The 27,478-nt window shown below is 31.5% G+C and overlaps 2 protein-coding genes across 5 annotated transcripts in view; both read left to right on the top strand.

Moving 5' to 3' along the window:
- Nucleotides 1-8,663, top strand: part of LOC126736189 (histone-lysine N-methyltransferase KMT5B) — a 36,717-nt gene extending 28,054 nt beyond the window's left edge. For all 4 annotated transcript variants that reach the window (XM_050440434.1, XM_050440432.1, XM_050440433.1 and 1 more), the window contains exon 8: nucleotides 265-8,663. In XM_050440434.1, coding sequence (XP_050296391.1) covers nucleotides 265-387 — 123 coding nt within the window. In that variant the 3' untranslated portion in view covers nucleotides 388-8,663. The remainder of the gene's footprint in view (nucleotides 1-264) is intronic.
- Nucleotides 8,664-26,709: 18,046 nt separating this feature from the next.
- The window catches only part of LOC126736922 (semaphorin-2A), a 713,174-nt gene continuing 712,405 nt past the window's right edge, over nucleotides 26,710-27,478 (top strand). The window contains exon 1 of the mRNA XM_050441559.1: nucleotides 26,710-26,956. The gene's annotated coding sequence lies outside the window, so the exon portion shown is untranslated. The remainder of the gene's footprint in view (nucleotides 26,957-27,478) is intronic.

Below are 27,478 nucleotides of genomic sequence, written 5' to 3'. Positions count from 1 at the left end.
GATAAAGGAACTCATTGGCTTTCATATTAAACTAAAATCATTAAAATTCTTACCCGGGTTCTCAAAATATTTGGATTTTTGTAAAGCCATTGACAGTATCAAGATTTTTCAATCTGTTGTGAAAACCGCTCAATAACTCCAAGGGGGTTGAACTTACAAGGAATCTTGTAAGGACCTTTTTGCTAAAGAAACTCATCGGCTTCCATACAAAACTAAAACCAACAAATTCCTTACACGGGTTTCCAAAATATATTTAATTTTCAGCACACCGAGGAAGAGGATGAGGTACAGCCGCAGCTACCGATGAAAAGACTCCGACTCATTTTCGGCAACGAGAGTCACACCATTGACATACCGTCCACTAGCGCCCGTTGCGGTGACACCTGAACATCCGGGAAATTGCATTTTCTTCGTGGAAAAACCCGACATCATTTTTTTTTTAAACACCGTGTTTTCCGGTTTTATTTTGCCATAATGTGCGGGTGCCCAGGTACCACTCGGAGGGTAAAAACGGATTTTTTTTTAACTGATTTTATATTTTTTTATTAATACCTTATTATTGGTGTTCTTATACAGGGTGGGCCTAAGTAAATAACTAGCTTGGCATGTAAAATAAATCCTAAAACAAGCGACAAAGATGGAACGTATGGCGCACACATTAAAAATGGTTTTTAGGTGCACAACATTCAACATATTTATCTTAGAATTACATTAAAATTGTTATAACAGTCCTGAAGATGGTTCAAATCGAGGCCAAAACGTTGAGTTTGTGGCAAAAAAAAAGTTCTTAATCAGTTTTCCCAAATTCCATTGAATATGCCCATTTTTAGTTGAGATAGATTGCAGGACTTTTAACAGTCTAAGGTCATTTTACAGTTTTATTCCAGGAATTTGGTTTTAGTGTTAATCCCTGGAATAAAACTGAAATCCGTTTTAGAATTCGACGTTTCGTTTTTGAGATGGTCACCCTCAACCTTGTTTTTCCTTTTAAATACGGTTCTGGCATTTTTAATTTAGGAGAGAGGTCGTACTGAGGAGAAAATTTGAGAAAAAGCTTAATTTTTGGAAAAAAAAATTAAATATTTTTTCAGGGGTGTATGCAAGATAAATTTTGAAAATTTATTTAATTTTTTAGATGTTAGAACTGTACTCTAAGAAAAATATGGAAAAAAGGAAAATTCTTGTTTATTACTCCTTCCTGGTAAAAAATTTGAATTCCAAGGATTTCTTGTCATCATTATTTTGACCATCAACAACTTTAATATATTTTTTAATACGCCTTTGCATTTTTAAATCGAAAATGCCTGGAAGACCATGTTAACAACTGCTTGGAAGAACTGCGTTTAAGCCTCAGGAAAAAATAAATGGAATATTCCAGGCATTTAACCTGGAATAATATTTAAAAGGCTTATTAAATGCCAAGAAGTCACTTAAAATGAGCCGAGTAACTGTTTCTAAAGAAAAACATATTCATTTGTTTGGAAGAGGTCTAAAATGACCTTAAATGCCTGGAAGAAATTAGAAATTACTTTAAAACCTGGAATATTTAAAAGTAGCTCCATTTCTTTCCAAGGGTCAGCTTTAAATGCCAAGAAAAGAATTAAAATGAATAATGATTAATATTAAAGTAAAATAAAATTAAGATTAATAAAAATAAACATGAAAAGTTTGGAACATATGAAAAATGACTTTTAATCCGACTGAAGTGCAGGAATACTAAAAAAAAAAAACAAATTTTTGTAATTTTCCAGGCTCAGAAATTGTTTTTTAAAAAAATCTCCTTTTTGGAAAAAAATTGAATTCCAATAATCGTGTTTCTCCTTAGTAACATTAATTTTATCAAACTTAACAGCCGACGCGACGTTTCAAATTTAAAAGTCCAGCGGCGTACTTGATAAAAATCTGACGGAATATTAATATATACATGTTAAGTCGTTCTACGCAAATTCAGAAAAAGCTTTACTAAAGTTATGACAAAAAAAAATATATATTAAATGAGTTTTTAGATAACACTCACATCAATTTATTTAAATGTAGAATGTCCTTAATCAGCTAAAATAAATAAACAAAAATGGATAAGACAAGTTTTGATTAGTTATTTTGGATTTGACAAGTTATGCTGCAAAAAAAATAAAACAACGCCGAGTTTGAGAAGGGACATCTATATTTTTAAAAGTACAAAAGTCTTAAAAGTTAAATTCTTAATTCTTCTTCATCTTCTGCTTCTCGGGGTTCGCAAAATTGATCTTCTGGAACTTCAGAATTAGGTCCTAGCAATGGCTGCGATATTCCATCTAAAACATCTTTATAAAACTTTAAATCCTCTTTGCTCTTCCATTCATTTCCCAAATGTTTTTCTAGTAAATTATCAACATCCTTTAACTTGGCAGAATTCACTGGAGCTCCCATTGGAACAGTGTCTGGAGCAAAATGATCTCATTTTTTTCCTTTTTTTAAAATCGACTTGGGTACCTCAGTATCCGAGTTATAAAATTGTTCTCCTCTAACCATAATATTATTTTCAACAGAGTTTTTAGTCAATATAAACCTTTTAGCAAAGGAAAACTTAAAATGCCAAGAGCTAACATTTTTAAAAAAATCGCCAACTTAAGATTTCCAGTCCATAACCAGACAGTCTTGGCCTAAGTTTACTACAGTACCGTGTTTTTTAAAAAAATCCAAATATATTTTAGGATCGATAATCGTCGACAATTTTTTTAATTCCTTTTCAATTCTACCGAATACCCTATCAGGTGGTAAATATGAATGTCCAGGAACAGGAAAAATGATTTCTATGGATTTAATATTGGACGGTGCGCGATATTTATAAGAAAATGAGATAACATACCTATCATTGTTGAATTGCAATTTTGTCCACCGCATCCGTCAGCACATAGCCTTATGACCGAATAAGAGGACAAATCAGCTTTTGAAAGAACATCATAGACTGCCGAAGAGATTTTATTCGAACCCTTTTTATGTTGATGTTCCACCCAAGTGTAGATATGAACGTTTTCCATGGTCATTTTTGCTTTGGAAGAACCTTGAATAGCAGTAAAGTTATATGTGTATAACTGCCTGCTATAATAAGCAATCTGGTCGGGGACCTTGGGATTGACCAAATTTCAATCAAACGAATATGTTATCATATTGCAGTCAACCTCTTTAAGTTTGGCAAAAAATGCATTGGCTCTTAGCTTCTCAACTAGCAATTTTAGTTACGGCTACAACATTGTTTGACTATATTACTTTATTCAAGTAATAAATCGGTAACCAAAAAATATCTTATAAGTTTAAATAACTGCCAAGTAAAAAAATAGTAGTAAGAAATACGTAATATTAACTTAATACTTGACTATATAGTAATTATTACTTTGCGGTAACTCTGATGGTAGCTGATACCGCTTAGCGACCTGACCTAATTACCTTTACAACGTCGTTACTATAAAGTAGAAAATATTGGTCGGTGGGACGATTAAATGGGAACTTTTAAGTAAGCGCGATTACAAAGTTAAATTTCAAGTTCTCAAGGAACATCAAAATATTACCACGCAGTAATACACTTTGAAGTAATATTATCAGTAACAAGACCGAAATAGTTATCCTTATTTCTTCTTTAAAGTAATATTTACCACCTTGGCTATTAAAGCAAATAACCTTTAAGTAATTATTTCTACTATGCAGTAAAATATACTTTATAGTAGCATTTTTTTGAAATAATTTACTTATTCCTAAGTCATTTTTACTTTGAAGTAACAAAAGAAACTTCTTGGTAACTCTAACAACAATTCGCCATATTTTTTTTAATTATTTGACTCCGTTTTGTGAAAAGGTATTGCACGATTTTACGAATTTGCTACAATCGGAATACTTTTACATTTTATGCAATTTTTATTAACTTATAGACTTCTTATATTCATAGGAGTAAAGAGGAGTGAAAAAAATTATCTATCTTCTTTAAAAAATTAAATTTTAATATTTAGACTTGGTATATTTTTTTGTTAAAAGTCATTATTTTAATGAGGCGTTCTTTATTTTCGTCCTATATTGCCTATGTTTAACAGTAAAATTTGCTTCGTTTACATTTTTCCACTCCGGTAAGCGATAATATCAGCTATATTAAATACAATATAAAGTGAATTAACCCCGATACAACGCCATCACTCACAAAAAAAGAAAGAGAATCAAAATGTTTGCATAATATTGTCTCAGTAACTTCTTAGTAACTAGCACTGCACAATTACTACTTTATAACATCCCGAAAACCACTATGGGATGGTAAAAAGAAGTTCCCGGGACGATAGAATTACGTATTTGCTACAGCAAAATCATTGCCAATTTTGGTAAAAAAGTGGTAACAGACGGTGCCTAAACGGTTCCCGCAACTAGTAACCACAACTTTAAAGTATTCTTTATAGTCGCGATTACGTAGCTGTTGCCAAAAATGCTAGTTGGGTTGTGTACCCTTTTTTCTATCATCAATTGGTTTTTTTTATCGACGTCTTTTTCTAATTTTATTTTTTCAGAAAGCTCAATGCATTTGGAACCTGCATCGGTTACAGGACTTCCAAATCCAATGTTGTATTCTCTTGAAAAAATGTGATGGAAAAAAGTTTTTTTTACTTTAAAGGTCGCTTTTTGATTGTAGAGCCTCCAAAGCTTGGATTACTACTCAAATATTGCCGACTACTTGATTTCGAACGACAATAATGGCTTTCCACTCCTTTCAAACTCTCCAGAAATTTTCTCACGGCCACTCGCTTTTCTTCGTATTTTTTGCTTACGCGATCGCCACCACGATTTTCTCCGGGCAAAAGCCCAGTTTCAAGATATCGCCTGGCAATTCTTTGGACGCGATCCTTAGAGATATTAAGAATGTTCAAAAACGTTTTTTGGCAAATTTGTATTTCAAATTTTTGGCAACCGGACTTTTTCACAAAATACTTAACACTTACACCTTTTCGGCTGCTACCTACTTTTATAATGTCTATCGCGCTTGGGTTGTGAACATTTACAAAATTTTAATATGTACGCATCTTGCTCCTTCTTGGTTTTCCCCTGATAAAAGTTTTGATGAAAGTCATAAACATCTCGGCTGGTTAATCTTATACATTTGTATGTTTTTCCATTGTGACCGCAGGTAGGATAGACTGGCAAACCTTTGGCGGAACGCCTAAAGTAGCAAAACAATTGAGGCGGCTAGAATAAAAGGGGTATAAGTAAAAACAAAAATAAGCATTTTGAGAAAATTGTATTTAAAGTCTATTGGTGTTTAAAAAGTCAGCAAAAAAGGTAGAAAACTCTTTTATGTTGGTCTAACTGTTACTATGGCAGTTATTTTTTGGGTTTAGTTTGTTTTTTCAAAATGTATAATATATTTTTAAAAATTTTGAAAAATGTACCCATTTTATTCTGAACGTTTTTGGATACAAAATTATACTACTAAAAGTGATTTAGAATGCTCTTTACTCAACTTAAACATCAAAAATCTCTTAAAACAAACACGTAAATGAAACACTATTCATTATCTGAATATAATAACAGGTCTACATCTTCGGTATCTTCTTCATCGTCATCTGCCATACTTGTCTCTGGTAACTGTTCTTCTGGCTTTTCCCGCTAATGTCTTCCTTTTTTTTCTATTGGAATAGTCGCCTTACTACCAGAACTTTTCTGTTTTTTACTTTTTCCTTTGCCCTTTCCTTCATATTCAATATTATTATAGAATTCGGGAGGCATTTTTAAAGTTTAAATTTGGCCTACCTGTTGTTTTGCAAGGACAGAGACATGTATAAAACAGCACCATTGGATCCAATAATGATTTGTGTTTAAAAGAAAATGCCTCTTTTGAATAAAAGAAGTACTGAATTTCCGTCCACCTGATTACATGATTATCAATATCTTTTTTAGGGTCACTTATAATTTGGTTTAATTGAGCAAAACTATAAAAGTTTTCCCTTTTCATCTCATGGACTGTAAATTTTTTAGAGGATTGTTGTATGACGGTCATCCAGTGTTCTGGTATAAAAATTTGCGGTATTTTACGTTTAACCTTTTCAATAATACCAAAATCCTGGTCACACTCCATAAACGTATGTCCGGGCTCCAAAAATTTGTGATGAATCTCTTGAATTTTAGTAGATTTTACCAGGAACATAAATAATGTTGCTATATTTTTATTTTTATTTTGTCCACCGCAGGAATCACTATAAGCTATTATTTTAGTGATAGTTGGAGGTAGAACTTCATTGATAAAATGAACCAAACAGGAACCAATTTCTTGTGATCCTCTCGATGCCACTGTCTCGTTCCAAACATACATATGCGATTTTCCAGTTACCAGGTTATGTACACAGAAGTCCAGAGTTGCCTAAGATAAAAAAACTTTTGAGGTGGTTATAAGTGGAGTGGGTAGGGCTTGCTGGAGATCAAAGCACACCACATATGTGTCAGCAGAATCTTTATTTTCCAGAATATCTGACTTTTTCACAGCCAATGCCTTCTCAGCTTTTCTATTATGAAGGTCCTGTTAACTTTTACCTCCTTGATCTTAATTTCGTCTTTAGAATAATTAATAATATTTGCATAGCTATCACACATACTGCACGTGTCGGAATTAGGGCGGTGAAATCTGAAATTAAATTCTGTATTAAATATGTATCTGTAATAAGATTCTTTCACAGGAGTAGCATTACTCTCTATGCAATACTCTTTGTACAAACTATAATTTTTTTTTAAATTCAGGTCTGATGCCAGATATCGAGTGTTTAAATTTGATTTCCTTGAGTAATGGGATGTGTACTTAGGAAACATTTGGATATGTTCCATTACTAATTTTCGACGTGCAGGTTCCATTTTTCTGCCAGGACCTATATATATACCTCTCTTGTCATATATATCTCCTCTGTGTCTCCTGTCAATCTTGTAAAAAAAAAAACATAAAATACCTTTCGCGTTTTAGTATTTATCTTTTCCACTGAGATTTGTCACTGATATTTCTTCTGCATTTACCCCGTTCTGCGGGGATAATTTTTTGCTCCATATTAAAAATAACTAGATAGTTCTATAAATTATAATTTCAATAAAAATACCTTAAAAGTTAGTTAAAAACAAAGAATTTGGTAAGAATATCTTGCAATAACTTTTATAACTTATACTAATCCAAATAATTTACAAAAATATAAAACGGGTGATACAAGTGTGATACAAGTGGATAAGGCTAAAGTTTTGCGATAACAGCAATATTTTGCCGTTGAATTTTATTATTGACATACTTTTTTCATTTCAATTGAAATAATTTTAATTTTTTTCCTACTATTAAGCAAATGAAGCTATTTTTAAATATTCCAGGTTTTTGACGTCATTTCTAATTTATATCAGGCATTCAAAGTCTATTAAAACAGTTAGACTTTGCATTTTTAAATTGAAAAGTGCAGGAAGGTACCTACTTAAGAAAAAATTGTCAAAGTGGAGGAATATTAAAAAAAATAATGATTTTTCCAGGATCGAAAAAAATTAAATCAATCTTTGGAAAATCGACATTTTTACAAAAAAAAAGGGAAATTTGCATTTTCACTCTTTGCTGGAAAAAAATTATTTCGAAGTATTTCTTAGCTTTTCTCAGTACGAGACTCTGTATTTATGCATTAAAAAATCCAGAACCGTACCTAGGAAAAAATAAAAAGGATCTACATAAAAATGCGAGTTTTTGAGGCTTTTCGAGTCTTTTTTGGCCTTAAATAGCCAAAAAAAAAACAATGAAAATTTTAAAAATCATTTTTCTCCTATACTGTAACAAAATATTCGGTTTCCTCAAAAGCTTCCATCTTGTGCCGATCGCTTTATACCAAAGTCCACCCTGTATATTTCTACATTTTCCATCACACTTATATTTATTATAATTTTTTTTACAAAAATCCTACATATTACGGCCCTATACCCCACAATTAAGAAAAAAAAACATTTAATTCGCGTTTAATATATGTGATAAAAAGCAGACTTACTGTGTAACATTCGTGTAAAAAAAAAAAGCTAATTTTACACCACACTGTAAATATTAATTAATCATAAACTTATCTATTTTTTTATTTATTAGGATTACATTAAGTTCAGTACAGGGTTGTCTCCCGAAATAATAATTAAAAAAAAATCAGTTGATATACTGCCTTAGGTACTCTTAAATTAATTAAATCAATTATTAGCCAAATTAAACTTTATTAAAAACAATTTTTTAGCTTTAAGCCCTAAACTACGTCTTGTAATATAGTTTTTAATTATAAACGTTTTAATTTTAAGCGAAATTCACAATTTTTTCTTTTGTAAATAAAATTATTTATTATTATTATTATTACCATTGGTTTGTAATCTACTGACTTAAGTAAGTTAAACTTAAAGGTGTAAACGTCTCCTTCATTCTTAAATTGAACATTCTTGTTGTTAACTGTTAAATGGGTCATTCCACATGGACACTCCCTGCTCCGTATATAAAATTGTATTCGCAGTAGATGTACAAAACCGATTCTTGGGATTCCTAATACCTCACCGTTTTATTGTATATATTTATGTATATTAGGCGATTTTTGTATTTCTGTCGGTATACTATTAAGTGGATATTTTCAGATGTGTAAATCTCTGGCGAAAAATAAAACTTTTTGTGTACATTACGGTATCGCTTTATTTATTTTGCCTACTTTTGATTTTCTCCATTTTTTAACAACAAGAACCCATATTAAAGAACCATGGTTTAGTCAAAAGACGGGAATGGATTATTTAATTACACAAGTCTACAAATAACGGGATCCTAATTGTTGGAAAGCTGGACTGTTTTTTTGTACAGAATCCGGATCTAGAATTCAAATTGGCCCTTTACGTCAGGATTTAGAGCTATTTAAGGTTGTTTAATGAAAAAAAGCATTTTGAGGTTATAGGGTGGGTTAAGTATTAGGTAAGTAAACTTGCTTGTCGTTTTATAGGGATGGTTTCTAGGAGTAAGTTGATTGAGCCCGCTTTTTCTTTAAATGCCTGGAAGAAAATTATTTTTTAATTTATTCCGGGCAATTGAGGCCTGGATTTAAATAAAATAGCAGTCAGTCATTCTCATTACAATATTTTTTAGAACGCGATATCTCATTAAAAATGGCTGCATCTGAGTGAATTTCACTTTTAAGACGCAAAAATGAAGAACAATTATGGTGCATTTCCGAATAAATAATAATATTATTTTATGATCTCTAGGGAGTTTAGGTCTAGCATTCGATTTCAATTAGTTAAACCTGTTCAATAGAAAATTCAATTTCTAGGATTTTTCTTCAACTGCCTGGAAGAAAATAATTATTTAATTTATTCCAGGCACTTGAGTTCAACTGACTGGGAAAAAAATCACGATGTTACAGACTCCAGGCGATTTAAGTCCACATAATTTGGGAAAAATCGAGAAATGAGGCAAATTTCAAAGGGGTCATAATTTAAATTACTATCGGTTCAATTGCTTAATCGAAAAATTAAATTTATCGATATTTTTTTTAACTATCTGGAAGGAAATCGTGATTTGATGGACTCGGAGCCGATTAGGCCCACTGTTTAGGAAAATGGGAAAAATCTCAATGGGTTTATTCCGGTAATTTTAAATTTCAAAGAGCTTAACTGATTTATAGAAAAATTAAATTTTTTGAATATTTCTTTAACTGCCTGGACGAAAATCGTGATTTTATCATGTTCTATTCAGGTTTCAATCAGTTCAAAATTTATAGAAAAGTCAAAATCGATTCATAAATTTTCTGATTAGAGCCATATCTCTCTGAAATATTAATAATTCACACTTTTTTTTTGTAAATAAGTTTATTTATTATTATCACCATTGGTTTGTAATCTACTGGCGAAAAATAAAACTTTTGGTTTACATTACAGTATCGTTTTATTTATTTTGCCCACAGATCCAATTTTTTAGGAAAAACTTTTGATTTTCTCCATTATTTAACAACAAGAACCCATATTAAGGAACCATGGTTTAGGCAAAAGACGGGAAATGGATTATTTAATTACACAAGTCTACAAATAATGGGATCCTAATTGTTGTTGGAAAGCTGGACTGTTTTTTGTGTAGAATCCGGATCGGGAATTCAAATTGGCCAATTACGTAAAGTGGCCCTCACACGATCAGTATTACTGACAATATTTTGAAATACTGACAATAGTACTGATCGTGTGAGGGCAAATACTGATGGACTTTCAGTATACTGATAATACTTTCGAGCCAAAATATTGATCGTCCGAGCGCAGTAAAGTAAAGTAATTCAGTATTACAAGTGAAGTCATCGAGGCATCATGGAATCGATGCAGTCTCCAGTAGGGTCACCTTCATCCAGCATATCTTCTGAAGAAGGAGAAACAAGAAAATCAATATTAAAGAGGTTTATTGCAGCTTATAAGTCAATGCCAGAGTTGTGGAATATCACATTGAGAGAGTATTCCGATCGAGACAAAAAAAGACGCGGATACGAAGCTTTGCTTCAAATTTATGTACTTTAGTGGCACAAGCCACTATTGAAGATGTGAAAAAGCAAATTAGTACACTACGTAGTAATTACAGGAAGGCATTGAAGAAAATAAAAGACTCTAAGTGCACTGGTAGTAGTGCTGAAAGTGTGTATGAACCCAGTTCGTGGATATTTTATGAACTTCAGTTTTTAGCAGATGTTGAAATTCCGGAGAAAGGAAGAAGCTCAATAAAACAAAATGAGGTAAGTAAATAGTGTTTTATTGGAACAGGAAAGCTACATTTTACAGTTTTTAAACAAACCAAAATACCTATTTCGATTAAGTTAAATTCAATATTTTTCTCTGCCAATCCACTTACCCCTCTTGATTTAAGTAGTTCCTAAAGCGTTCCCTAACTTGCTTAGCGTTTTTTGATGCATTTCGATATGATCCTAAACGAAGCCCATTCAATGTATGTTCGAATCTGTCTGTGCCAATAACGACGTCCCCTGTCTCCTTGTTTTCTACATTTAATATGTTATTAGAATAATTATTTGTATTTGCTGTTTTCATTAAAAAATTGTGTAGATAATAGCAGGCTAAAACAACAACGGTGGCCTTTTCAGGTGATAAATTTATAGCTTTTTAAAATACACCAAATAAAATTAAAAATCCGGTTTGTCACTGATAAATCCTCTTGGCTAAATGGCTTCAATAAATGTTCGCTCAGTGCAAAGGCATTATCCCCTATAAAAACGTAAGGAAATTTTTCATCGGTTTTGAGGCATCAGGAATATACAACCGATTGTTTTGGAACATTTCCCAAAAATCGGTATTGTAAAGAACTCCTCCATCCGATACCCGTCCGTTAGTGCCAACATCAACCATTATAAAATTATAATTAGCATCTACAATCGCCATCAAAACTATGCCCTTGTAATTATAGTACCTTGATCCGGAATTCGCTGGTTTAATAATGTGAACGTCTATTGCCCCAAGGCAGTTCCAAAATTGCCACTTTGCCCCAAAGTCCTTTGCTTTTTTCTCCCATTCGTCTCCGGTTAATGGTATCTAAAAAAACAAAGCATTTATTCATTGATCTGTTTCCTATTGTTTCAGCGTTCTGAAGACATGCAACAAAAAGAAGGCACTGATAGAACTGAGAAAGCAACAAAAGAAAAGCTACTGGAAACCAAGATAACCAAAATCGTCAGCAGCTATTGTCCATGGCTCATGAATTTCTAACTAAAGACGATGAATATCCCATTGGAAAAATTTGGGAAGCAAAGTTGAAAAGTCTTATTGACCCACACAACAACGAAGGTTAGCGGAGAAATACATAAATGATATTCTTTTCGAGGCGGAACAGGGCACCTTAACCAAAAGCTCCGTCAAAATAAATTGTGACGAAGCAAATTTTGTTGATGTACATTCAAGAGCACCATCAGTTCAAAGTTTATCATCCGCAAGTTGCAACTATAGTTACACTTCAACGTCCATGTTCTCTCTACCAATGCCATTGGATGAAGCACACAACGTTAGTCAAAATCGATAATATTTAGAGCTTCAAAATGTATCCCAAAATCATCAACAAGCCCTTCAAACAGAACACACACCACAATCACCAACAGACGTTCCTACTATACAGACATATTTAAGTTGATTTAAATAAATTGTAATAGCTTCAAATATAAAATAAAATAATAAAAAAAAACTCTGCATCTGTTAACTTTACACTCTTAAAAATTGGTGAATAAAAATTCAACAATTGTATAAATTTTACATACAATTTGATTCTGGAAATGGTACAGAATCAATTTGTGTAGAATTTCTCTATGCTATTGTGGTTAAACAACTGTGGTTCTATAACCAACAAATTGTGTATCAATTTGATTTATTTTATTGTATATATAGTACACTATTTGTGTACTTAAATTCGACAATATTTTGTATTTATTTAATATAATTGTTCAGTAAATAAGCAAACTCTTAGTGTTTTTTTTAACATGGTATGTACAGGAAAAAAACACAATTTGTGCATTTTAAATACACACGTTAGTGTAGGTTTTTTTTACAATATATTTTATTTTCTTTCATTTCAACTATAAAATTATATTTTATAGATGTTATATATATTTTATATTGTTATTATTTATTACAAATTGTGTATAATAATACTATATATTGTTTTATGAATTTCAATATAGTGTAGGTTACTTATTTTAGGTTTGTATAAAAAAATGAACAAATTGTTTAAAATTTTAAAATACATTTTAGAGAATTTCGTCATAAATCTGTGTAATAATAAATTCTAGGGCGCCTGGGAAAAACAGGATAGGTCATAATTTGATTAAAATAAAATAAGTCTTGTAAAAAAATGGGAAATAAGTGAGGCCCAACGTTTGGTAAGAAAAGTAGTCATATTAGAAAAATACAGATTGAATATGTATTTTCCTAATTTGACTTATTTTCTTTTTATCAAACGTTAGGCCCCACTTTTTCCCATCATGTTCCTTAATTTACTTATTTAATTTTAAGCAAATTATGACTTTTTTTCCATATTGACTGTTTTTCCCAAGCACTCAACATTTATGTTTTATAAAAATTTTAGTTGCATAGGTAGGGTAAAAAAATTCAATTGTTTTAAAAAAACATTTTTTTATTTAAATACCTTTTAAAAAAGTACACATAACCTGCACAACAAAACAAAAAAACTTTAGTAGTAGTATTACAAATACACATTAGGAACGCAAATATGAACTTAAAATGGAAATTCTTAGTTGTAAAAACAGGATTTTAAATAAGGCTAATAAACACATACATTTATGTACAGGGTGATTTTTTATATTTGCGTGCCCATAAACAGGGGTAATGTAAGTGATAGAGAAAAACTTTTTATACAAAAGTTGCATACTTTTTTACTTAAAAGCGCATTGCAAAGTTAATAAAACAATAGCAATAAGTTGATTTTATTAAATAAAACGCCCTATATTTTCTGCTAGATCTAAAGACCTTTTTTCCCTGATTTTAAAAATATATACCTTGTTTATATTTGGAAGGGCTGTTTTTAAATTATTCAAGTTTAAAATTTTTATAAATTAAAATCATGTTCACCAAGTTGATCATGGAGTGCCGAGACGTTCTACATACATCAACGTGACATATGTGTCGTTTTAATTTAGACCAACCCAACTCATAAGAAAATGGGTTATTAATAAGAAAAAACTTTAAGTAGTTTTTTGTTTTTAGAGAACTTCAAAAGAAACTTTAATTAAATTAAATTAAATTAGTTAAAGTGAAGTCAATTAAAATTAAGTTAAATTATTTAAATTAGTCGTGATTTTCCAAGGTAAGAACTTTAATTCGGATTAAATCGATATAATAACAATTAATATGTCACGTTGAAGTATGCGGAACGTCTCGGCACTGCATGATCGGCGATCACGATTTTAATTTTTTAAAATTTTAAACTTAAATAACTTAAAAATGGTTCATCCAAATATTACTAACCTATACATTTTTAAAATCAAGGAAAAAGGTCTTTCGATTTGGCAGAAAATATAAAGTGTTTCATTTAAAAAAATCAACTTACATATTGTTTTATCAGCTTTCCTATGCGCTTTTATTTTTTTTACAACTCTAAAAGATAATACGGAAAAAATTATGCAACTTTTGTACAAAAAGTTTTTCTCTATCACTAATATTAACCCCTGTATATGAGCTTGCAAATATAAAAAATTACCCTGTACATAAATATATATGTAGTTACTTAACATCTACAGTATATCAGGCGGGTAATTGTTAACAAAACAACAATCATTTACTGCTATCAATTTTTTTTTAACACATGGTGTTGAAAATTGCACTTTTTAGAACTTAAGGAGGCTTAAGAGTTAATTCTGTTAAAAATAGAAAAAAAAAACCTTAGAAATCATTTAAAAAGTTTAAATTAAAAACACGAAATGGAAAATTGAAATCTGTTTTTTCTTCATAACAGAATTAGCTTTAGATCCCTTTTAAAGTCATAAAAAGTGCCATTTTCAACACCGTATATTAAAAAAATTGTTAACAAGTATGACATTACGATACATGAAAATTTTTAACATTTTATATAACATTTAAAAATGTGTTGGCTATGGGTTTGTTTACAATAACTAAGGTTTTGGCATGTTTACATATACCGGATTTTCATATCTCATGGAAATTAAAATGATTGTTATTTCGTTTTAAATCGTCCTTCATCAATTTATTTCAAAATCACTTAATAAAAATAAATGACACAACAAAACGAAAAAACTTAAAAGAAAATAGAAATACCTAATAGGAACGTAATTAGGAACTTAACGAAAATTCTTATGTAGGTACATATTAACAACATACAGTTTTAAGCTAAGGGTTTTATTTACAGGTACATAATAATATGCTCCTGGAGTTGGTCCAATAAACCCCACTCCTAAAGTTTATCTTCAACGAATAAATTCATTTTTTCTTATGCAATTTTAACACTTTTAACGCTTAACGAAACGAAAAAACCTTAAAACAAATTAATGCCGGCCGGTTGATTGAAGGACTGAAGAATGAACAGTTGAACACCTGTGACACTGGGAATTATAGCAATGCTGCCAAATCAAATGTATCTTAAAGATTACACCGCCAATTAAAAAAGTTACGTTTCCTTTTTCCTTGCGCGTGTTATTATCACGATATTATTTAAATAAATAAAATTAGAACTTATGCTGATTGGGCTTATTTTTAAATATCCTATTAAATCATTTTCAATTAACAACTTTAAATCGACTGCACATTTTGATGCATACCTTTACAACTGTAATAATAATATTGAATCTGGCAACATTGACGCTAACAACGAAGTTCTAGCGGCAAAGGCAAGGGCGTCGGGCGCGTCCCCCTTTTTACACAATTGTGTATTACAACTACACAATACATGTTTTAAAATTCAATAATTGTGAAGGGCTATTAGCAAGAATCTTTTTTATTCTACACAATTATAAATAAAATCAACACAAGCCGGAATAAAAAATTAATTAAAAATTGTAGTAAAAATATACTTGGTTATTAGATTTTTTACCAAACTGCATTGGATTTAAAAAAAAAAAAAAATTGGAATATTTATACACATTATCTTAATAATTAATATCCACTTATGGTGTATTAATTTAATATGCAATAATTGTATAATTTATACACATTAAAACATATACAAAATGCCTGAGAATTTTTATACAAGACTGTGAGATATTATCTAACAATTGTGTATTAAAATTAAACATTTTTTTTTACACAACAAAATGTGAAAAAATCAATCGGGATTTTTCTGTGTGTAGTTTTTTTGGGCGATTCATATGCTTTCCACGTTGGTCAGTTATATTTGCACCAGATTTTATTTTATCCACAAGGCACTGAAGTCGTCTCTGGGTGATTAAGAATATATAACAAACTGTTGATTTGCATACGGGTATATTATTTATGGCGTATTTCACAGTGGTTTGGCGTTGGGATATTGCCTCCTCAACCCTCCTTCTATTCGGCTCTTGAATAGAAATAATTTGTGATAGGTATTGTGATTGTAATTGTGAGGTACTATCATAACTTAGCTGCCTGAAATTTTGAAATAATATTTGGTGCTTTCCCACCAATAATTCAGCAGAGCAGCCATTAAGCGACTGAGAACAAACACTTGCATACACGTCTCTAAAAATTAACACTGTTACTGAATTTTAAATGGTAGGTACTTTAAATTAATTTACTTCATCTGCGCGTTTTAAAGCTTTTTTAGGGACATTTCTAGATGAAACGTAAGCGTCTCCACTGTCTCTGCACCGTTTTCTGGCATTCTGCTTCCAATTGTCAATCTGCATCTTTCGCCTTTTTCCCCTATTAATCTGTGTCATCACAGAGCTTGTCAAAGTAACATCCATTTCGGCTTACCTAACACACGTATTAATAAAACACGTGTCTGAAACTTTAAAACGTTGGCGGCACATACAACGTTGTTTCTCAGAACGAATGAATTAGACTAATTCACAAAATACAAGGAGGAAAATATCCTAGCTGTTTTCTGTGCACGGAAATACCGTATTTACACATATTGGCGGTTACAACGTTGTTCTAGCATAGGGTTCAATTATTGTGCATTTCCGAATAAATATTAATATTATTTTATGATCTCCAGGGAGTTTAGGTCTAGAATTCAATTTTAGTTAGTTAAAACTGTTTAATAGAAAATTTAATTTTTAGGAATTTTCTTCAACTGCTTGGAAGAAAATAATTATTTAATTTATTCCAGGCACTTGAGTTCGACTGGCTGGGAAAAAAATCACGATTTTACAGATTCCAGGCGATTTAAGTCCACATAATTTGGGAAAAATCGAGAACTGAGGCAAATTTCAATGGGTTCATTATGGTCATATTTTAAATTACTATTGGTTCAATTGCTTAATAGAAAAATTAAATTTATCGATATTTTTTTTAACTGTCTGGAAGGAAAACGTGATTTGATGGACTCGTGGCAGATTAGGGCCACTATTTAGGAAAATAAGCGAGAAATGATGGGAAAAATCTCAATGGGTTTATTCCGGTAATTTTAAATTTCAAAAGGCTTAACTGATTAATAGGAAAATTAAACTTTTTCAATTTTTCTTAAACTGCCTGGACGAAATTCATGTTTTATTCAGGTTTCAATCAGTTCAAAATTTATAGAAAAGTCAAAATCGATTCATGAATTTCCCGATTAGAGCCATATCTCTCTGAAATATTAATAATTCACACTTTTTTTTTATAAATAAAATTATTTCTTATTATTACCATTGGTTTGTAATCTACTGACTTAAGTAAGTTAAACTTCAGGGTGTAAACTTCTTTTTTTTTGTATTTCTGTATTTCTTTTTTTCGTATTTTTTTTTATTTTTGTATTTCTGTCGGTATATACTATTATAATTTATATATATAATTTATATATTTATATATATTATAATTTATAAGTGGATATTTTCAGATGTGTACAACTCTGGCGAAAAATAAAACTTTTGGTTTACATTACAGTATCGTTTTATTTATTTTGCCCACAGATCCAAATTTTTAGGAAAAACTTTTGATTTTCTCCATTATTTAACAAGAACTCATATTAAAGAAACATGGTTATTAAGAAAATGTCTCTCTTTACGATTTTAACTAAAAGGGACGAAAGTCAAGTGTATAATTTATAGAATATGCAGACCCTAAACCGTTTCGTGGAAACGAAAGGACGAATAATTTAAATTCGCAAAAAATTATCACATCATTAGTTTTCAAAAAAAAATCATAAAAAGTTAAATCGCAATATTTTTTTTGTAGCAATGATGGAATAAGGGTAAAGGGGACGGACCCGGTGGCCCCAGAAGCACCACAAGAAACTTGGAAGTTAAGTAATAATTATTTGTAATGACTTGGAATCAATTGCCTCACAGTATAGGTAAGAATGGAAATGAATCGATTATTTAATTACACAAGTCTACAAATAACGGGATCATAATTGTTGTTGGAAAGCTGGACTGTTTTTTTTACAGAATCTGGATCTGGAATTGAAATTGGTCCATTTTTGGATCACTTTTTTTGGCTCTAGAGGGCAAATTTGCTTAGAAATGAACGAAGATTTTAAAAGAGATTTTTATTTTAAGGAAAACTAGTGGTGTAGGGGGCAATACTTGAATAAAAAGCAATGCAAAGCACGTATGGGCGTTCAGATCTAGATACTTAATAAAATACCTTAACACAGCATCCATTTTATGTATTTTATTTTTTTAATTCTTTCGAGGCAGGTGAAGTTATTTCTAATTTAATTCAAGTTGTCTAAGTAATTTTTTTCATTCCTGGATTAAAGAGACAAGAGCATGGATCAAAGAAAAAAGAGCCTCAAAAGCTTGAAAAAATCGATTTCCTGGATATAAAAAAAATAAACCTTGACTATCTAAAAAAAAGATAAAAAGTGACTTAAACGACCTGAAGGAACGAAATATTGATGATGAGTAATTTATATTATAGTAAAGTTTATTAGAGTATATTTTTTAAGGCAATTTGAGTCAATTTTCCAGGCAGTTGAGGTTCTCTTCTCTTTATTCCAGCATTATTCCAGATAATTTTTTTTAGGCAGTTTTGCATTTTTTTATGCTATGCAAGTTTATGGTCTATTTTTTTTTCAGCAAGTACATTTTATTTTTATTTAACTCTTCATAGTCCGATAAAGTTATTTCAAATTTACTGTAGAACGCTAAGAATTTTTTTTTTTAAATAACATCTAGGAAGAAAGATCCTCAAGTGCCTGGAAGAAGAAAATTATTAATTAAACTTTCCGAAATAAAAAAACTGGACCTTGATTGCCTGGAAAAAAAAGGAATTTAGTTTCCTGGAAAATATTAAGAATCGAAAGAAGAATAAAAAAATTAAAAAGAGATAAAACCGTTGTTAAACTGCCTACAAGAAAGAGACAATGTCATAAATTTTCTAGAAAAAAATTCTGATTTCAGGCTAATTTTTTCTCAATTCCGGGATTCAAGAAAAAAGGGCTTCAAGTGCCTGGAATAAAAAAATAGGACCTTGACTCTTTGTCTAAGAAAAAAAATAAAAAGTGAAGTTATGTGAGAAAAGTATAGATACAAAAACTATACATTTCTTTATCACTAATAATTTTCTTAAAAAGCATTTTTTCTCAGGCAATTATTTTCTGCAAAAAAAACGTTTTTTATTAACCCTACCTTTACCCCCCCACCCACCCCACACAACTTACCAGTAAGAGATTGTTTTCAAAAATCATTGTTTTTCAAAATAATACGCATGAATAACAGACGGTTTCCTCGTTAATACCCAATCTAATAACACAATTTGTTTATTTAAATTTGATATAATTAAATATAATAATTTTTTAGAAGAATTTCATCAAATATTTGACGTATAGTAATCGAGTTTAAAAACTAGTTATGTAAATCCCGTTTCTATTTTTTAAATGCCGAAATTTTCTCCCTTGCGTAAACAGAATAATATATGATATACGTATATTCTACAGTTTAATAAATATTCCTTGACGGTTGATAAATATACAATAAAAAAAAACAAATAAACATGGTTTAGGCAAAAGAAGGGAAACGGATTATTTAATTACACAAGTCTACAAATAACGGGATCATAGTTGTTGTTGGCGCGTTAAGTAAGCTATAGATAGAGATGGTTTCTAAGAGTAAGGCAGTAAGTTGATTTAGCACGATTTTTTCTGGAATTTCAACTGCCTGGAAGAAAATCATAATTTAATTTAGTCCAGGCAGTTTAGAGGCAAAATCGGTTCAACTGTTAGGAATCAATTTAATAATGATTCTTTTTCCAGGCAGTTGAAGAATAATTGAATTTTTTTCTAAATAGTTCAACTGATGATTGAAACTCCCTCCTTGTATGGGAACTTCCTCTAAGCCTATTAAATGCGGACGATACAAAATCTATTATAAGATTGACAATATTATGGATTGCATTCTACTTCAAAATGACCTAGACGTACTTAAAGGATTATACCATTAATAATGTTAAGGTACCCAGATAGGGTAGTTTTTAATGGTTCTCTTTCTTTTCAATCACATACAACAGATATTGTCAAACGTAGCTACAGAATGTTGGGTTTCATAGTATTTAGGTAATCAGATCTATACTCAAGTCTGGTCTCTCACTTGCAAAACCATATTAATGATATTGAAAATATCTAAAAAAGATTTTTGAAATTTCTATGGTAACTTATTATATAAATTGGTAAATAACTTCATTGATTGATCAGCCAGACACCCACAAGCGCTTTACCTATCAAGACCTAGAACAAACATGTGACATTTTGAACTTTAGTGTTGTGTCTATTAAAAAAAATACACTTTTCTTAATCACAAATGTTCTTGTATTTTATATAACTGTAACTTTTGATTTTCTAATTAGGATTTTTTTTCATTGGATAATTTTTGAGTTGTATCGTTAATATTTTTTATTGTCTTTCTCCTTTACACTCATTAATTGGACGCCCAGGCAGTGGAGAGCGAAATCAGTTCAACTGCTTTTAGAATCAATAATTTAATAATGATTTTCTTACAGGCAGTTGACGTATTATTCTAAAAATTGTATTCTCAAAATAAACTTATTGGGATTTTCTTCAGTTTATTTTTCTAAATTTTTAAACCTGCCTGGAGTGCATAGAATCACGTTTTTCTTCACTAAGCTATTGAACTTTCAACTGCCTGGAATAAATCAAATAACTACTTTCTTCCAGGCAATTGAAGCTAAATTCCAGTTTCCTTTTAAGCAGTTAAGATAATTGAAAATTTTAAAATCGCCTCAAAAGACCCATTTGCATTTTCCTAATTTCTCATTTATTGTTCCAAATGCACCTGATATGCCTAGAATCCATGAAATCGCGATTTTCTTCGACAAAATCATGATTTCCTTACAGGCAGTTGAATCCAGTTTGTTTTTAGTTTCCTAGAATAAATGAAATGATGATTCAAGCATCTTCATTTGAATATTTAAACCGCCATATTTCGAAAAAATCTAAAGAATCAAATTTATATATCTACACCTGATCTAGATCTTTGTACACTTTGCTAGAAAATTGTTATTTTATCTATTCCAGGCAGTTCTAGCAACTCTTGCTTGGTTGGTTGAACTGTTCTTTAACTATAATCAAGAAAACTAGCAAAATATGTACAGCAGATCATGCGATATTAAATGTTTTCTTAGAGGAGTGCCTGTGATATCAAACATCATTTATCTGTAACAAATCTATGCATAACTCCACGCTAATTGTTCAAAATGATGTGATTCTTGATTATTGATGTTCCTTGAAGTATTCTTTAACTATTATCCAGGAAATTGTCGAAATATGTACAGAAAATCATGAAATATTTGGATTTTCCTTACAGGAGTGCCGGTACTATAAAACATCATTTATATCTTACAAATCAATGCATAACTCCACTCCAATTGTTCAAAAAGATGTGATTCTTGATTATTGAGGTTCCTTGAAGTATTCTTTAACTATAATCAAGAAGATCATCAAAATATGTACAGCAAATCATGGGATATTTGAATCTTTCTTACAGGAGTGCCTGTAATACCAAACATCATTTATCTGCAACAGATCAATGCATAGCTTCACTATAATTGTTCAAAAAGCTGTGATTCTTAATTATTGAGGTTTCTTGAAGTATTCTTTAACTATAATCAAGAAGATAATCAAAATATGTGCAGCAAATCATGGGATATTTGGATGTTTCTTACAGGAGTGCCTGTGCTACGAAAAATCATTTATCTCTTACAAATCAGTGCATAACTCCACTCGAATGGTTCAAAACGATGTGATTTTTGATTATTGAGGTTCCCTGGAGTATTCTTTAACTATAATCAAGAAGATCTTCAAAATATGTAAAGCAAATCACGGGATATTTGGATTTTCCTTGTAGGAGTGTGGATTTTCCTTACTTATTTAAACTCAGTTGGTTCTCAAGTGCCTGGACCAAAATCATGATTTTATTTATTCCAGGCAGTTGAGAGCCAACTGATTTCAATTGCCTGTAAGAAAATCATGATTTTATGGATTCTAGGCAGTTAAGAGCCAACTGATTTCAATTGCCTGTAAGAAAATCATGATTTTATTGATTCCAGGCAGTTGAGAGCCAACTGATTTCAATTGCCTGTAAGAAAATCATGATTTTATGGATTCCAGGCAGTTAAGAGCCAACTGATTTCAATTGCCTGTAAGAAAATCGTGATTTTATGGATTTCAGGCAATTTAGGACCAGAATTTAGAAGAAAAAGCGAAACATGAAAAAATTGTCAATATGTTTATTATGGGAATTTAAGTTTTCGATCAGTTCAACTACTTCAATTTTCGGTATTTTTCTTCAACTGCTTGGAAGAAAATCATAATTTTATAGGCTCCAATTAGTTAAGGATAATCTATTTATGGAAAAATCACGATTGATTTTATCATTTCCTGACTAGAGCTATAATTTTCAAATTATACCATAAATCTAAACTTTTTGGCCTAATTTTGAGAGAAAAGTTTTACCTAAATTAGATTTGTCTAATTTAATCAATTACCACTATAAGGTACTAAAGTACGAAGAGTAGTAGTATTCATGCAAAAATTCTTTCCATTTTTGCTTTTTAATGCAATAATCTATTCCTTTGGATTATTAGCACTTAATATCCTTTTTTGACCCTTGGTCTTAATATTTTGTCTCCCTTTTTCTTTTAATTGTTTCTCAAGTCTTTTAGGTATTTAAAAAATAATTTTCTATTCTATTCCAGATATTTGAAATATTGTTCCATTCTATTTCAGATAGTTTAAAATACTGAATTTTGGGAGCCATTTCATACAATTTCTATTTGTTTTTTAGGCATTCGAAATCAGTTCAAGTTTCTTTCAGACCCAGATGCTTTTGTTTCAAAAATTTTCGGAAAAAAAATCGACTCTTAGTATTTTTAAAAAATTGTTGGGAAAAAGCAATTGTTACAGAAAACCAGGGTTAAAACCCCCTTTTCTCCACCACGAAAAGCTTAATAAAAAGCAAATTTTCCATGCCTTTCCTCCGATCGAAAATTGCATATTCTTGTGCACCTCTTAAACGTGTTATACGTAGTCGTACTCAAAAGGGGTCTGCACTAATTAAAGCTCCTCTCAGAGTATCTTTGAGGCGACATAAGTGTGAAAGTGTGATGAAAAAAAAAAGAATGGAACGGATGTGAAAGCGTTCAGGAAGGTGTGAAGGCAAAAGGGCCGATTGACAAGCGAGCAAAATAGGGGCTTTTGCGGTTATGATTTCGCCCTCGTTGATAGGACTTAAGGGGTTTTTAATACGTCTAATATGGGTTTTTTTTTTGCCGAATTAATTGGCAACACAGCTGCAAGATTTTCTGATTTTTTCAAAATGGTGACGGTTCTAGGAAACGTTGCAATTTATAATTTTAATGATATTCTAAAAAAAACATAAAATAAAAAAGTGTTTTCGAATAAATCTCTTGAACATTTTTATTATTAAAAAAAAATCGTAACCTTAAAGAATCGGACGATGGGTCGGCAAGGTCGCACGTTTTGTCTCGAACATTCGACCTGGACGGTCAAGCAGATTACGCAGGAATTTAAAGAAAGAGCCCAATGCGACGTTGCCACGCCTCCAAATATCAAACTATTAACAAATTTCGTTTTGTAAATTATTAGACTCAAATCATTGAACCGACAAAAAGGTGAATGTTCCAGGCAATTTTTTACGTAGGTAATCTAATGGCTAATATTTGCGACGTTGCTAATAGGCCTATAATTTCTGAACTCTTAACGTGTTTTTTCTCACGTTCTTTTTAATTAGCTCCTTAAACCAAAAAAAAATGGTGAAAGTTTCAGGCAATTTTTTAGGTAATTTAATGCCTGATCAGTTTTCTTCAGGTCGCAGTTTTCTTTTTCCTCTTTTTCTTTTGCTAACATTAACTATACCTGGTAAAAACTATTGAATTTTCCTTTTACAGCTGTACTTACAGTCGTTCTTCTTTATCTATGTATATCCCACCTTTCTCGGTTTACTACAATTTAACGATTTTTTCTCACTTTCATGCCCCACCTTCGCCATTAATTATTAAAGAGAAATCTTTGAACAAATAAAAATGGTGAATGTTCCAGGGAATTTGTCACGTAGTCTAATGCCTGATTGAAGCAGGCTACGAAAATATTGGCTTAATAACTCCAAGGCGACGTTGCCAATATGCCTACAATTGCTGAAATTTTAACAATTATTTTTCTCAGTGTCTTCTTTATTCATTTTTTAAACCAAAGAAAATGGTTAAAGTTCCAGGAATTTTCCACGTAATCTAATACTAAATGATAGTTGACTACGGTAATATTGGCCTATGACTTCCGATGCAACGTTGCCAATACGCCTATAACTTCTGAACTTTTAACATTTTTTATTCTCGCTTCCTTCTTTATTAGTTATTAGACACAAACTGAACTAAAAAAATGGTGGAAGTTCCAGGCAAATGGTTACTTAGTCGAACTGCTCGCTACGGTTAATATTGACATAAAACCCCCAGTGCGACGTTGCCAATATGGATTTAACTTCTTAACATTTAATGATTACCTCCTCCCTAATTATTAGACATTTTTAAAATCTTTGAATTTTAAAAATGGTGAAAGTTCTAGGTAATTTGATATGGGAAAAAATGGTCAAGGTTCTAGGAAATCCTTCAAATTATCAAATGCCTGATCGAAGTTGTCTGAAGAAATCCTAGAAGACCTTCAAGTATGAGAATTAATGAAATGCAAAATTTCTGCAGGTTCCTGGAAAATACCGAAACTTACTCCATAAACCCGGAAAATAAGAAGAAAATCAAATTCCTGAATAAAATAAATACTTCCTCCAAATGCCTGGAATAAAATCAAAATTTAAGCCTCTTAGTGTTGAATGGAGAGACACTATGGCATCTCCAGGATTTCAAGTAAAAACCGATTCTATTCCACAAAAAAAATTACGACGTTTCGGTCTTTATCCAAGCCATTATAGGTGAATTTCCTGCAGGCTTAAATGCCTGAAAAGAGTTTAACATTTAATTTTAAAAAAACGTTTTTTTTTTAAAATTATTTTCGCCTTATTAATGTTGGGCATCATTCATCGGGCTAATGATCGCAATATGGAGACTGGATTGTTTTATTTTTTTTTACGCGTATAATCCAGATACATGCAGTCGGATTTTCGTTAACAGCTCCATCCATGAGTAATTTCCCCCCGGGTTTATATATAGAGGAGTGAATGGAAATAACGCATCATCTCGTTGTACGTTCGGCTTAATACATGGAAAAATTGTTTGGATTATTCAGGCATAAAGGTACGATCGATCGAGTTTTATGAGAGAAAACGTACAGATTTTTTTTTTGGCATGAATAATACTGCTTTTGATACTTTAGTAATAACGTTGATAGGTAGAAGCGTTTACTCAGAATTTGGCCAAAAAATTGCGTCTACAGTCTACTAGTCCTTTCCAATGGCACAGGTAATAGATTGCATATTTTCTTCAAAATTAAGAAAAATTTGAGAAAATTAATGTTTACTTGGAATCAGATTAATGTAACTTTATCTTTAAGCAAACTATTTTTGTTTATTGATTCAAATACTTGATTCAGCATTAGTGTTAGTTTAACATTTTATTCATTTTTTGATAAAAAATTATTTGGGTACGGCCCTGTCTGTCTGTAGCTTCGCAACCGTAGCTCCGCCCCCCGGTCATGCGTTACGGCAGCAAACAGGAAACTGGGCGGAGTTTATGGTATCAGGATGGGGAGGAAAAATGACAAGAGCGTTTATCATGGCAAGGAGAAGGCGGAGCCTAAAAGCCAGAGACGTAATCGGAACTAAAATAATTTCATTATTTGTGCTAATCGTAGTTAAAAAATTAAATTGATTTTTTTTAGGTTTTTTCGCTTAAGCGGTCACAAAACCGATGATTTTTCTTTATCCCTAAACCGCCCGCGGTAAACCCTCTTAAAACCTTTATTAAATCATTTTGGCACCCTCTTAGCGCACTCCGCCACTTAATCTTCGGCACTTAAGTTAAATGGGCGCCATTTTCCTCCCTTTTCTCCACACCTCCTCCTCCTCCACCTCCTCCTTCTCCTTTCAATACGAAACGAAACAAAATCTGTTTAACTTATTTTAGCTGCCGATCGTTCCGCGATATTGACTTTACTCACCCTGTTGAAAACTGTGCCGGCGCACAGTGGGACAATTTCACTAAAAAAATCACCAAAAAAACCCAAAAGCATAAAATTCAATTTTTTGCTTGTAGGAAAATCACTTCGTCTGTACCACTTAGATGAGGTGGAAAATGGGTTTTAATGATGGCGTTCATCTCTTGAATTCATGAATTTTCAAAAAAAAGGATGAACTATTTAGGATTCAGAGCAAAAAACGCTCGCAAAAAACCTCGATGCAAAAAAATTTAGTTTTTTAATTTTTGCCATTCCTTTATTGAGTTAGTCCCACTGCGTGAGTCCGGCCAAAGTTCGGACAGTTTTCCCGTATGCTGCGCACAACAGTCACGCGCCCCACGTGTTCCTGCCGCCCCCGTGAAATTTTTCACCCCCCGGCATCCCCTTGCCGCCACGATGCAATTTCTGGCACTAGCGAGTGTCAGTGCTAAAAGAGACGAAGGGGGGGAACGGCGGTGTCCGCTTTTACCGCCCGCGTGTCGAAAATTCGCGTTAATTAACCCGCATTATCTATCTGGGGGATTGTTAGTATTAAGCGGGTTTTTTTTTATGGTGTTTTAGAACCTTAGAACAACCCCCCTGCCAACCCGAAAGGGTGAGTTTTACGCGAGTGCCAAGTGTATGGGTTTGTTTTGTTTTTGATTAGTGACGACTTACTTACTAGGACTTTAGTTGGATTTTGTTCTGGTTGGAGCAGGTGTCAAGGTAAGCAGGTGCTTTATTAAAGGTTTATATGACAGCAGAGCATAAAGTGTTGTCATCGGCATACCAGGAAAACAGCTTGTCTATGAATGTTTGATTGGTCCACTTTGATGGCCATAGTAGATACATTACTTTAACTATAAAGTCACTTTACCCGTCTGTATAGAATACATACCATTTTCTGTCTCCTAGACGCGTGCAAATTGCATCATTATTAACCCTTATCCCCCTAAGAAAGCCTAAATATAACGAACCAATTTTAGTTAATATTTATTTATGTAATGTATTCTTTCTACTACATGAATGGTCCAAAACATATTATATTCATCTCTGTTGCATACATTGTAAAAAAAAATGCGTCGCGGACAAACTACACAACAGTAAAAAATCGATTTTGACAATAAATGCTAAAATTAATTTACCATAAAGCACCAATAATTTAAATCCTAAATATAAAAAAAAATACAGTGGATCAACTATATTTACTACTTAGCCCCCTTATAATCTTCACAATCTATAACTGGT

Source organism: Anthonomus grandis, chromosome 5, assembly GCF_022605725.1.
Source record: "Anthonomus grandis grandis chromosome 5, icAntGran1.3, whole genome shotgun sequence".
Lineage (NCBI taxonomy): Eukaryota > Metazoa > Arthropoda > Insecta > Coleoptera > Curculionidae > Anthonomus > Anthonomus grandis.
This window is presented reverse-complemented; position numbering and strand designations above follow the sequence as displayed.